Source organism: Tachypleus tridentatus, chromosome 5 (genome assembly GCF_004210375.1).
Source record: "Tachypleus tridentatus isolate NWPU-2018 chromosome 5, ASM421037v1, whole genome shotgun sequence".
Taxonomy (NCBI): Eukaryota; Metazoa; Arthropoda; class Merostomata; order Xiphosura; family Limulidae; genus Tachypleus; species Tachypleus tridentatus.
In genome coordinates this window covers 26,390,298-26,405,094 of record NC_134829.1, presented here as the reverse complement: position 1 = coordinate 26,405,094, position 14,797 = coordinate 26,390,298, and the positions used below count along the sequence as shown (strand labels likewise).

At 31.1% G+C, this 14,797-nt stretch overlaps 1 protein-coding gene across 1 annotated transcript in view; it reads right to left on the bottom strand.

The window, feature by feature from the left end:
• Nsun2 (tRNA (cytosine(34)-C(5))-methyltransferase Nsun2) overlaps positions 1–14,797 on the bottom strand; it is a 53,832-nt gene that overhangs the window by 12,689 nt on the left and 26,346 nt on the right. Inside the window, 5 exon segments of the mRNA XM_076501752.1 lie at positions 3,057–3,149; positions 4,139–4,169; positions 7,614–7,741; positions 9,540–9,741; positions 10,116–10,246. Coding sequence (XP_076357867.1) covers positions 3,057–3,149; positions 4,139–4,169; positions 7,614–7,741; positions 9,540–9,741; positions 10,116–10,246 — 585 coding nt within the window.

The window sequence follows — 14,797 nt, the reverse complement described above, 5'->3', positions numbered from 1 at the left end:
TAATGAGGAGTCTCAAAATTAGTGTCAATGAAATTTGGTGCAAATTAAACACATTTTACAGAGTTATTAACTCAAAACCTCAAAAAATGCCCTATCTTCCCATTATAAAAACTGCTTCAAAGTGTCCCAGAATTTGGATTTTTTTGTGATACTCTCACCCCTGTCCCCCTGGGTAACTAATAAGACACTTCTTATATTAATACTAATTCTTTATAGATCCCAGTTGCTCAATGTTTATAATAACATAATGGAACACAAGAAATAACAGTTTGGAATGAGTACACAGAACCTATGCTGTTTGATGCACAAAAATGTAGAGCTATTAAACTTACAAACATAAAAGCAATAATTACTGATCAACATAAATTACATTCAGGTATAACGTAGTTTCCAGTATGACGTTACTTTTATGTTTAGTAATAATAATCACGATCACTCATCTAATTCTCCAAAATAACTAAATAGTATTTGTGTTTCCATAAACCTTGAAGTTTGTATGTAGATTAACATATCTAATAATTAAAATTGAAACTAAAATTAGTAAAAAGCTATGGAATAAAATATTCACCTCTGAAGCAAGTGTTTGACCAGAATGCTAACACAGTCATTCTGAGTATCTTACACTGTATGAGAATTCTCATATTTAGAGAAGTTGTTTCAATGGGCTCTCAAGAAAGACTATCCATATTTTTTTCTTCGAACTTAATTAAACTAATAAAATTCACAACATTTCTTTTGCTAAATATGAAGACATTTCAGGCTTCTGGTAGTTCTATGTTTTCTTTCTATACAATAAAACTATATTAAGCTAAGATTAAAAAAAAGACAAATATATTCATCACATGATCTTGCATTTCATTTGGTGTTGAGGTATCTTGCTTGTAAGCATTTAAATGTTAAATATAAACATTTTTGATAAATATATTTTTATGCATATCCATGATTTAATAAATACACAAGTTATATTTAAAAACTATCAGCAAATACCATGCTAACCTGAAAATGTGCTTATTAAACTCAGTTTTACTGTAAAGTGAACATATTTTTGGTAGATAACATCTATTATAAACATGTTACAAGTCAGATGTTATCAAACATGTAAATCCTGATTCTCTATATAATCTTTACATGTTTTTGTCATATGGATGAATACACTTTATATGTATATTAAAGCTTATATCAATATATCATAATTAATCCAAACTTAACACACACATTAGGAAGCATTCTTATCTCATTATATCTTTAACAAATGTGCAAAAAATCAGTATTTATTAAGATATATACAATTAATTTTATGGAAAATGAGAACCATGAAGAAACAATGAATGCTTTGAAGTTTTACTAAAAGAATAATAAATGTTTACATTATAAATCAAGAATTTTGCCCAACTGAAAATGATATAGCATTACTTGGTTGACTAAAGTACACACCAGATGTGTAAATATAGCTTTTAAAATAAGATATATATATTTCCATAGAAACTTTTAACTGACAAAGAATGCATTTAGAAATAAGGATATCTGCTGTCATGGCTAAAGGTGCTCTCCTACTGACTACCAGTATTCAAAAACTAGCTTTTCCTTTTTTAGCAGAATCATAAAACTTTATCCACAAATATTTCTTGATACCACTGTCTCTTTAAAATATGGCCTACTGCATATTGATTTTTAAACTGACACATAGTTCACAAAATCTTCAAAGCTACCATTCCACCCTATTCCACACTAAACAAAACTACAATTATAATCTAAGTATGAAGGCATTCTGCACTAAGAAAAAACATGTAACAAAAAATGTGTAAAACTAAAACCAACAATAACACAGTCAGGCTACACAGATTTCAAAATTTATGAACAGTATATTCAGGCTTAAGCAAAAGTTACTTGAGATATCTCAGAGAATAAAAGTACCCCTATAGTACAAAAGCTGCACAACTATTGTTACCTTATAAAACAAAGAAACAACAATAACTTCTTAGGTAGTTCTACTTCTACCCTTTTCTGTTTATTTATAATTATTTGTAGTTTAAGATTTCTCTTATATTATACATGAAATCTTCTAATGCTTTTTGAGAAATTTTTTTGCCTATTTTCCCCTTCCTATATTAATTATATTTATTTCTCATCTTGCTTCCTTTCCATCCATGAAAAATCATTCCCATACAATACTCAAGATGCACATTTCCGTATTCAAGGATACAGAAGTCCATGAAAATCCTTAAGGCTAAATGCTGATGTTTATCATGTGTTCAGTGCAATCAACGAGCATTTGCTATTCAGGTTTCCATTATTGTATGTGTTTCTCAAGTACTGTGATTATGTGCCTAGTACATATAAACCTACATAAGCCACGTACATCATATCCATTTATTACTCATGATACATACTGCTTTTATAAATCATATACATCTAGTGCCTAATATATATACAATATGTATAAATTAACAAATTCTGCAAAATACCAATACATGCCATACACCAGATACTTTTATATGTATATTATTAACATAAGTTTCTTATCATTCCAATGTTACATTAACTCTTTTCCATGGCACAATGTTACCTAAATTCACTCAGTGATATACAAATCACAGAAATCAAAATAACCAAAGGCTAAAAAAAAAGTAATTTGCTTGTTTGTACAGTAGCCATTCAACACACAAAGGCAAGAAGACAGAATTAGAACACCCACCAATACCAAACATAAAGTTTTTTGTTATGTGGAACTCTTTTTTTTTTTTTTTAAGACCTTGCTACAAGCCTCAGAAGCCACTGGTTTCACATGGAATTGAAATGCACTGATTAGCATGTTATAACTGGTTGTTCACAGAAAAATTAACTTCAGTTTATTTGGTTGGTTAAAGAGCAAAGCAACCGATTGGTTTATCTGTTATGTGTCACATGTAAAGATCACAAAAAGCACTCCACCTTTCTACCAAGAAACCAAAGGAGCACTTATTTCAGTACAAGGGTGTTTTACCTTTGCAGTTTTTCTCATATGTTAATATCAGTATTTTTTTTACACACTTCTACAATGTTGTTGTTTTACTCACCTTACTTCACTCCAAGCATTCTCATCACCTCTAAAGAATAAAAAGGGATCTTCTTTGTAACCCCACACTCTTTTTTTCTTACGAGGTGGCATCCTTAGTAAATGTAAATATTTGTTAATTATATCACAAAAACAAACTATTTCATAAAAAACTCATTAAATAAAACAAGAGAAAAACAAAACAGTTTTTGATAAAATTTGAAGTGTGTGCCTAGTTATCTTAATCCAGTCTGTAAACTATTGAAAGAATAATATGATAATGAATTTGACTGTAACAAACATACCCTCTAAAAGCACTCAACAACTTTGAAGCATATAACAAAACAAAACAAAAATTACTACTTACTTATTTTTACATTATAACAGGATAGAATAACTAATTTACTTTGGAAGGTGTTTATATTATTTTTAGAACTTAAAATTTGTGTTGAGAACAACACATACCTACAAACCACATGTACAATCACAAACCCTGAAGCAAATATAAATGTCTATCAGCTTTAATATAAATACTGGACTTACATATACTTTCAAAGCATACTTCTAAAGTTTTTTTTCTGTATTTTTTTAAAAAAATGAAACCCTGGTAATGAATTTGTAGCATTAGAGATAAGCACTAAGTAGAATCTGATAATTGATTAACTTTTGGACTCAATAATAATTACATTTAACTAATCTATCTGCATTAGGCTTAGATACTTGGAATAATCAAAAATATTAATAGTCAATAAACTTACCTTGATTAGACAATTATGTTCAAAAACTGTGACACTAATAATTTAAGATGAACAGTCTTGAAATAATCAAAATAATAATGGGAAATTATGACAGCAATATTTAAATTACTTGGATAGTTAAAATAATCCAAATCCATTAAATGATTATTTTACATGAAATTAATTGAGGTAATCAATTGCAATGATTAATTGATTCATCTCTAATTAGCAATTTTTGATATAACAGGGTAAAAAAATGCAATTTTAAATGTTAAAAAGCAACACATTATTGTTGTTTTCTATAATACATTTAAGGTTAATGCTATAATCATTGAAAAAATGTGTTCAAGTAAAACAATGAACATACATTTTCGGTTCACTTGTATCATCGTCATAACCTAAAATAAAAAAAATACAAACACAAAAACACTATATCAATATAGCTATAAAAAATATTTTAAAACTAACCAATACTTTTTCTAAAACTGTCCAGACTATTATAATTTTATTTCCTTCTTTAACCTTTATGGAAAGTTGAATCTGATGGGTAATGCAATCAAAAAAGTATTTTTTAAAAAAACGACAAAATATTATAAAATGTGCAAGAGCTTCTTTCCTATTATCTGATCATTAAACTGTGAATGAAGTATTTTGATAATAATATATCATTTATTTTATTCTAAACTCTTTCTGTTTTGCTATGGTGAAAATGCTGAAATAATCTATTTTGACCACTGACCACAGTAACTTAGTTGTTCTCTGCTACTATTACATTTATAATAAAGTTATGTTTATCAGTGATGACGAGAGAACCTACTTGTAGAGAAAAATATATATGTAAAAATGGCTGGTTTGGGTCGAGAAAATTTTTATGTAGAGGAGCGAACAACATTTCGATCTTCATCGTTCATTTTCAGGTTCACAAAAAAAGAAAGAGGTAACTGACCCATAGCTGACCACATATTTGAAGAAGCCTTACTTATACAACAACTCAAGCCCAAAATAAACCAATACAAAGGAACACCTTTATACCTATATTAATAAATATAATCAAACATCTAAGCATGCCCTCTACATTCCTACACTCAGTTACACAACTCCCTTTAAACATGTGGTCAGCTATCGGTCAGTTACCTCTTTCTTTCTTTGTAAACCTGATGATGACCGAAGAAGGTCGAAACGTTGTTCTCTCCTCTACATAAAGATTTTCTCAACCCAAACCATCAGTTTTTACATATATAAAGTTATGTTTATGTTGCATCTTACTCTGATTCCTTGTGTTGTTTAACATCTTAATTCACAATATGCTTTCAGTGGTACATAGTATACACAGAACCAGTTTGTTATATACAGAAGATATGTCATATTATCACACAAAAATAAATGTTCATAATTTCTATAAACTTTGCTCCTATTAGAAATATTTAGTGTGCACTATTCTTTACACTAATGGAGAACTTGTTTGTCAGCTGAAGACCACCTATATAACCTAACTAGTATAAATACCCCCACTCCACTGTAGGTTTCAAAGGTCCCCTCATGGTTAACAGAGACTCAGATGTACTAGTTAAATTCCTCCTCCTAATATCCCCAATTACTTTTACAGCTACTTCTAAGAGGATTCCATAAATAAAAAAGCTCTGTTAGGGTACTGGCATCTAAGCACATGTGCATATTTGATCCCACTATCTTGTGAGTGGAAGTATGAACACAATTTCAACCATGTTGTTCTGAGGATCCAGAGGGAAATAGAAACAGAAAAAACAATTCCACATTTGAGTTCAGTGATGCTGAAAACTTACTCCAAAAACCACAATCATGCTTGGTGATCTTTCAAGTATGTATTAGCTCCCCTCCCTTTGTAATGTGCTTGCAATATAGACAAGACTACCATGAATCTGCCTGATAAGCTTGGTCCTGCTAGTTTGTAAACTGTTGGAGGAGTTTGTAAACAAGCAAACAAATACACAATGTAAATATGTGTTTTTAACCCCAAGTAATAAGCAATTTAACAGTTTCTAAACACTATTAAACTTCTATAAAGAAAAGCTCTCAATGATATTGATATATATACACAATTTCAAAAGAACCTAAAAAGTACTACATACAGAACAAAACAAATAATATCCCAATAACAATATTATTTTAAGTTATTTTCTATCTGCACATTGTACACCACAGGGAGCAGCATGCCAGATTTTAGTATTTGAAATCCACAAACTTACAAGTGACCAAATGTAGGACCTTAATAACAAAACCTGACAATGAAAATGATTGTGCTAAAGAAACTGAAGACAAAATTATTAGTTTTAAAAGTATTCTTAAACATTTCTGTTTAAAAACTGCAAAATGAAATAAAAATGATAATTTAGAATTAGTTCTCATTTTAACACCCATTCTGTAGGTCAAGAAGACATGCTTAGGAATCAACTCATGAAATTCTAAATGGCTATTTGAACTCCTTGTTACAATATCAGTAATACAAATCATCCACTGCAGTGGGTAAATTCACGTTAATTTCTAGGTCACCAGGGAATAAAACTTGTACCCCCATACAAGATCCCACAAAAATACGTGGTAGTGATTGTTAACCAATGCAAGATCTAGTTCTTCAGCTCTATAAAACTCCTCTTTCCATGTTTTCCAAGAGTTCTATCAATAAAAATGGTCAAAGAAGCTCAACAAAACTTAATTAAGGTGGAATAAGAGTGGTTTCTGTTTGAACCCTTCTATCATTTTGTGTAAGAGGAACACAAACTGATTAACCCTCTGAAGCTCCATATCTTTGTTCCTGAACATTAACAAGAGGTAAGTTATTTTGACTTTCTTTTTCAGGTTAACAAAACAAGTCATTTATAGAGTGGATGTTTGTAGTTCCAACTTGAATAGTAGAAACTGTACTAACCTCTGTAGCTCACTCAATCCACCAAACGTGGTCTCACTGACTCAGATTTGGTGTCAAAAAAGCATTAAACAGGTTTAACAACTATATACATACAAAAATCTTAATCAACATACCTATGATATTTCAGCAAACAGCAAAGATCTGCTAGAAATCCTATGGAAATTTCTTTTAAATTTGTGCATTTCAAATAGCAAAACATATATTTACAAAATGTGATTTGTTATTAATCACAGTGGATTCAGAACACTCAGTGTATCGCATAATTTCACAATTACATCATGTGTTTATGAGCATTTACAGTTATAGAGAACATAGAACTTAATTTTTTTAAACTTAATATCAGCCACACAAACTAGCCCAGCATCTTGTTGTGGATAAAAAAAATCAGAATTGGGTTGATTTGATTACACAAAAAAGATGTTTTTGACACTACTTTTATGATCTGGGTCACTGGACCAGTAAACTGGCAAAACCTATAGCAGCCAAAATGGTGAAGTAAACTCATAAATGTAAATTAGAACAATGCTTGAAATATTATAATTGTGGTTGTGAATGTGATGGTTTAAGTTTCTGTTGTGTGTGTGTTTTTCATTTTCATATCAGAAGTTGTGAGAAGTTTTTTTCATCCTGATCTATCAAAATAACCCCAAATCACCAGTTTCTGGAATAACCAATCTGTTGATCATCCTTGGCTCAGTACTAAAAGATGCTGGGCTGACATTTATGGTAGGTGTTAAATAATACAGTTCTAACAAACAATTTTTGCAAAAAACAAGAGAAACGAATGATTAAAAAAAAGGAAATTCATAAGAAGTAAAGTACAGGAATGATTTTGGAAAAAAATCAGAAGAGTTAGCAGACATGTAAAAAACCTACTATAAAATTATTAAAACCCAAAATACCAACAACTGTACAAGTTAGAACTGAACATGAATACCTTCTGCACTCATCCCAGAATGGTCTCTTTCTACTATCTTTGGTTCCCATGGTAATCTCTCTACTTTTTTCTGAAGAACAGCTACAAAAAAGGCTCCAGTATCTTGATGGTGGGGTAGGATTCGAATGCTATAATGAAATGCAAAGACATTAACTTTACCCTTTTGATTCCCTTACATTAATACCATTGCTGTTTTATTTTTAGGTGTGTGTATTTGGTTTGTATGTCATTCACTACTGGTTGTTTGACATATTGCACTGTATTGAGTAATTATATGTTTTTGCCTATTATAATACTCAGAGCAATTAACCAAACAAAATAACTGGTAAAATCACTCACTTAACATGTAAAATGCACAGGAGGACACCAAAAATAATTAATGACGTTAAATGTAATATTTACATTAACTGTGTTTACATTTTATGTGATTCATACTACTAGGCACCCTGTATTAAATAAAACTGAGTTAAGTAACCCTGAAAACTTACTCCAAAAACCACGATCATGCTTGGTGATCTACCAAGGGAACATAAAGCAACAGAAAATTGTATTTAAAAAAAAACTGGTGGAACTTGGACCCTAACAAGAATTTTGAAGCAGAATATTACATTAATGTTCTTTTATATAAATTTCTGTATTTGGTGAAGTACACACAAATATATATACAGATGATTAGTTTACTTTTCATTTTAATGAACTATCCATTTAAGTATGCATGCTAAAAGCTAACGTGTGTGTGTGTCTACATATATATAAAATAACAAGTACCCACCCCTCGTGACAAGGAAAATTTAAGTTAGTCAACCAATTTAAATTAGTTCATGGACTTTAAAAAGGTTATTTGTGTTATGCTCTTGGTTTAACTCAAAGCCAAAGCTCTGAGCTATTTCTACCACTCACTGCTAAAAGTGATTGTTGTGCATTTTAGTCACACTAAGCACCACTCAACAATAACATACACTAACTCAACATTTTTATTCTTTGTGTTATACATTGAAATATGAATGATAGAGTGATTAATTAATAACAGTTTTGTGTAAAATATCTTGTTTGTAAAAAATTTCATCAACTTTATTCACGTCTGTTCTTCCATCATTTCAAAAGTAAATGCTGAACTTTGCCTGCATGTGCACCTTTTTAAATGGAAGACAGATGTTCAGAGGAATACCATGGTTTGCATAAAATATACATATATATATGATAAATTCTACCCATAGCTATGTATCCATATGTTAAATCCAATTCTTGAAATCTAAAACATAATTCATATATATATTTACATCAAGAGACTCTGTCAACAGAAATTATAAAGTACAATAAAATATTACACAGATAAGTCTCTAGCCTTAAAAATTAACTGCTTTTAATGGTCATTCAAAGGCTAAAATTAAGAAATACTTCATACAAAGAAATTTTAAAATAATAAATTATCTCAAATTAATAAGCAACTTAATATAATAAAAGTTTACTGCAAAAGGAAACAGAAAAGTTTGGTTTTATGAAAATATATAACATGCCTAGTTTTAAAAATGAAAGTAATTATTGTTGAAACTTTTCCCCTATAATTCTGATTTTCCTTTTATGAAACCCTGATCAATTACTATTGTTAGGATGTTTTTATATAAAAAATGCTGTTTCAAGTTTACTTTTAATTTTTGAAAAGCTTCTATTTTGTTAACAAGAATGCACTTTTAAAGGTTTAGTTAGAATTTTTACACACCAAACACGAATAAAAACTTACTTTTAAAGAGTATTTCCTATAAAGCTTTCAGATAATTTTTCTTATATTTACCTAAAACTGTAACTTATATACTGTCTTAAATGTACAAATTATTCATAATTTATATGAAAACTATTCATTAAACAATAGTATACAAGATACAATGTTAAATATGAATCAAATATAAATCAAACAACTTTTATTACCATCTATGTAAATGTAATTTCTCCACAAGTTCAGGAGAAAGTGGAAACATGTGTGGTCTAATCTGTGTACGAGATCGCTCTGGTACATCTTCATAATTTTCAAAAACTTCTAATTCCTTTGTCATAACATTCCAGTGGTTTAGTCCAGGACTTGTCTTTAGTCCTGGTAATTTTTCTGTTTCATCCAGTAACTCTACACTTCCTACATTTGGATATAAAATCATCAACATGTGTAGTTTTTACTCCTAAAAAAGTTTAAAATTCTTAACATAAAACCTTAACCTTTGCAGTTTAATACTTTTAAAACTTCATAATAATTAGCTTGACAGTGTGTAGCTTAATATATATATATTACAAGAGCAATAAAAACTAAATTATTAAGAACAAAGTTTCATACATTGTTCAATTAAATATGTTAAATATTTTTATTTATCCTTTCATTTCTGAACACAATTAAAGTAAAAACAGCACAAGGAATAGATAGATTATTTTACTCTTGTCACTTGTAAGATTTATAATTCTTCAAAACAGAAATAAGTAAATAAATATTAATATACAACAACAATGCATTACTACCTTCACACTGTGATAAAAGAGCAGCAATGACAGCCTCATTTTCAATTGGGTTTAGTGAGCATGTGGAATAAACCATTATCCCTCCAATTTCAAGAAGTTCCAAACCTCGTTTTGCTATTCTTAGTTGTAGTCTGGAAAAATTTATTTAAAATACTATATTAAAAAAAAGACAAAAATAGAAAGCTATAGAGACAAATTTGTAAACTATAGTATAGCAACTGGTAACTTAAAATAGTAAGGTTATGACTTACACTAACATTTAAAAATTGTCAAATATTGTAAGTTCAACAAAATGTGGAGATGTTACAGTTAGGTACAAGTCTAATTGATTGATTGTGTTTTAATAGTATAAAGAAACAATTCTATAGACATACACTAGAAAATGATGTTACATTTCTTTGAAAAAGAAATCAATAGCTGCTTGAGTGGCTTAATATATTATATCAGAATATATAACATGTGATTCTAAGCAGAGAAAAAGAAAAAAATGCAAGATATTAAATTTCTTGAAACATTTACACCACAGAATGTAATATGAAAAAAACATTACAAAAATGTTTGTTAAAAACAATGAATTTCCTACAATAAAACACTGCTTAACACAATTAGCACTCTTACCATGAAACATACTAAACCAGAAAACAGTTTAATAATAATAAGTGGATAAAAAAATTTAAAATAAAAAGGCTGTACATGCTGTTTATAATTCTGTGTAAGTGGAAAACTAAGATACATCAGGAGGTAGCAGTACTACTACAGGATGTTGTTATACAACATCAGATTGCACTAGTGTGGTTATGCTCTTGTACATACTGTTTATATTTATTCCTGTGTAAATGGGAAACTAAGATACATCAGGAGGTAGCAGTACTACTCCACAATGATATTGTTAAATAACATTAAAATATATACAGCATGTACATGTTGTTTATACCTTCTCCTTTGTAAGTGGAGAATCAAGATACACCAAGTTGTAGCAATACTATTCCAAGATTTTGTTAAGCAACAATCATTTGCTAGAAGAAATACTGATAACTAACATCCTAGACTGAAACTAACACCTATACTTTTCACTCTACAATATATACAAAAAAAATATAAAGTTAACACACCCATTAGTGGCAAAGCTAGGCCTATATGATATAACATTTTTAAAAATTGGTTCAATCTCACCCTCACTTTTTATTTGCTTATAAAGCTTATATGAATGCTGTGTCTTTGTTCATGTTATTTTGAATTCACACATTTACAGAACATAAGTTTCATATTCATACAGAGGAGGAACCAGTGTGAGGGAAGAACAGACATACTCCCAGAAAGCATCCAAAGGATACCAATGTATATGAGACAGTCAGATGTAAAGTTCTAAACAGGGGAGCTGAACAACATCTGATCCAAATATACTCTTTTGCCCAAATGTTGAATGCGCAAGAAAACAGAGCCGAAAATGAGAGGAGCACATCTGAGTGGTACAGACTGTGGCAGGAAGTGATCCTAACCAGAGAAATATATAGTAACTCAATTTTACAATAAGAAAGTGGGAATAGAAGGATCAGGGAATAGAAAACCACCAAAATTCATAGGTATGACAGGATTAGCTCCAAGCTATCCATCAGGAAATAAGACATCTGGTATTGAGAGGATGGCTAACATATCACATGCAATCAACTCTCCCAACCATGAAACAGGTCAGAATCATCCAAATGACAGTAACATTCCTGTGAGAAAAGAAAGCATGGAATAATCAAGAATAGTACCAAAACAATCTCATGTACCATCACTGTGACCCACAACATAAGTGGAAGAAATCAAGAGAGGAAGATAGACAACTTGAAACCTGTGTGAACCGTTATGTTGATTGGTTCAATCTAATTCAAAAACCAGGACATGGAGTACTGACATCCATGCAGTGGTAGGATGAGGGTTCTCAATCAAAGGGGTGAACTGCATTTCCAACAGCTCAACTCCAGTGTTTGCATAATTGGTATGAAGAGGCCAAGTCTCATCTGCATTAGAATCCTCCTCTCAATTGAATGGTTTCATCTATCTTTTGTGGAACCTGTTCAGTGGGTGTCTCTATGGTTAACTACCCCATCAGCTATAACTAGTTAGTGGTAAGAACTCCCATACTCCATCAGAAGAAGAGGGGAGTGAAAATGTAATGGACAGTCCAATGGAGAAATGTCATTACCAAACACAGTGCAATGGGTGATCAGAAAACCCTATTTTGAAATGTAGACCATACCAATTTATTCATTTGAAGCATGGCAGGGACAGTCATCCATCCCTTTCTGCTTTACAATGTAGTCCATGGGTGGTACAGTCTGGAATGGGTATATTTATGAAGTAAAATATCACAAGGTTATTCACCTACATGTGATCTTGGGGAACAACCTATTTCAAAGGTGAGCATGCAAAGCCATGGAAAAGAAAATGTTAGTTGATATGGCACACAGTGCAGATTTAGTATTAAAGAATACTATAGCAACTAAGTACTCACCACATAGCAGGATGGATCCATGATGAGGTATACTAACCCTATCAACCAAGTGAGAGGCAAGTTTGTCAGCATGAATCTGAATGTCATTGGATAGGTAAAAGCATATAGGATTTTAAAGTATAGTCATGTAATAATGAAAGAAATGGGTCAAAAGATATAGGTGCATGAATCATGACTTTTTACATACCTGAGAAAAAAAGACTGAAAAAACCCTAGAAAGCCAAAGCCAAAAAATCATGGGAAGGGCAATCAAAGTCCTCATCAACCTTACCAAATGCCACATGCTCAGGAAGTGTGGCAAATTCTAGAGATAAAAAATGCACCTATGTAATGTTATTCTCTGTGTGAATAAAGGCCAACAAATCTCCCATTGGTCACCAACACCTGAAGCCAGTATTAAAGTGTTTGTTGAATGTCAGATATTCAAAGTGGTGACAATAATTTTGAAATTAATATTGCAGCAGTCAAGAAAATGTTTGAAATAAAAATAAACATGACCAAAATAAGGATAGCATCACTGGACTGTTGTCAAATTTCTCTGGTACATTTAATTGAAGCCATTTCAATAACTAAGTCAATCTGAAGAACTAATCAAGACCAAAAGGAAAAATGTCCAAGTGGAACTGCTGCCAAACAAAAAGCAACAGTTTGGTATAAGCACACAGAGAGAATCACATAAGTGTACTGTACTCCCATTGGTGAACAAGTGACACATGATGATTTACACGAGACACACAATGGAATAATTTGATTCTAATAGGGGGTGGGAAAAGCTTGTAGTATGCATAATAAAAAAGTTCACATATAGAGAGCAGCACCAAATGGGAATAATTAATCTTATGAGGGAAGGGGAGAACTGTGTTTGAAGTAATGTTTTATATTACCCTGCAGAGAAGTAACCAATTACTGTATTATAACATGAAACATTACTGTATTAGTAAAAACGTTTTTCAACAAGCTTTAAGTTATTTTGCCGTATTTAATAAAATACTTACTTACAGAACTGCTTACAAAACATGCAAAAATTACTAACTTTATATTTTATCAGATAAACACTGTTATTTAATTAGTTACCTGAAAAAAAATTACAGAATTTATAAATAGTGTTCAAAGAAACTATCTTACTTTGACACAAGATAGCCATGTTTGCAACAGTCTGACTTTAAATATATGAAACAAAAATAATTATTCAGACTAAGGTAATTTTCACAGTTCTATAAGTGTGTATTTTAAATGCTTGCTTTTTCAATACACATATTGGCATGTATATGTGTTCACACATACTCTATAAAAACCCAGGTACAAAAATTATCTATCTATTTAATCAGTACTGTAAAAACATAGATTGTTAATATAATTCCATTTAACTGGTGTGTGTGTGTGTGCGTGTGTGTGTCACTATTATTTAATCATTTTCATCAGAACTTGAGTGAACTTACCAAGATATTCTTTTATTTAACATTTTGTAGTATATCTTGGTTTGTTTTGAATTTCATGCAAAATTACTTGAGGGCTATCTGCATGAACTATCCCTAATTTAGCACTGATAGGCTAATAGAAAAGTATCGTGGTCCTTGCCTCCACAACTAGCACATGTCAGGGAACCACGACAAGATGTCTTTGAGTGGCGAATCTCTGACATTGGAAACATCGAAGAGGGTTTGGTATGTGGCAAATGAGATAACCTGCCTTGATGGTGGCAGGTGCATGGTGAAGTAAATGTTAAAACAAGAATCTCTGACTCAGGAGCGTTCTTCAAATCCCTTTCAAAAATAACTCCTCGTGGAGAATTCAAGGTAGCATGGGGTGTAACCTCAATAGGTATATCCCCAATTGCCTTTGAATTCAAGAGGAGTTCACTGTGTTGAGATGTGGATGTTTCAACCAATATGTCACCAGATAGTTTCTTTACTTACTTTGGAGAGCCAGCAAGTCCCTCTAGTCCCTTTTGAATAAAAAAGGGGACATTTGCCCTAAAGGTTTTCGAAGAGAATGTAATATAAGAAAATGAGGTGCGTGTGTTACTGATGTTGAAGATTGCTGTTCTGAGTATTCAAGGCGTGGTAACTTACCCATTGACTGTTTTTTACAAATTTATTTAAATTTTTAGAGGATCCATAGGAAAAAGAAAAATTTCGGTACCCACTGACCCCACCCACCATGGAGCCCTACAAGGGGACGC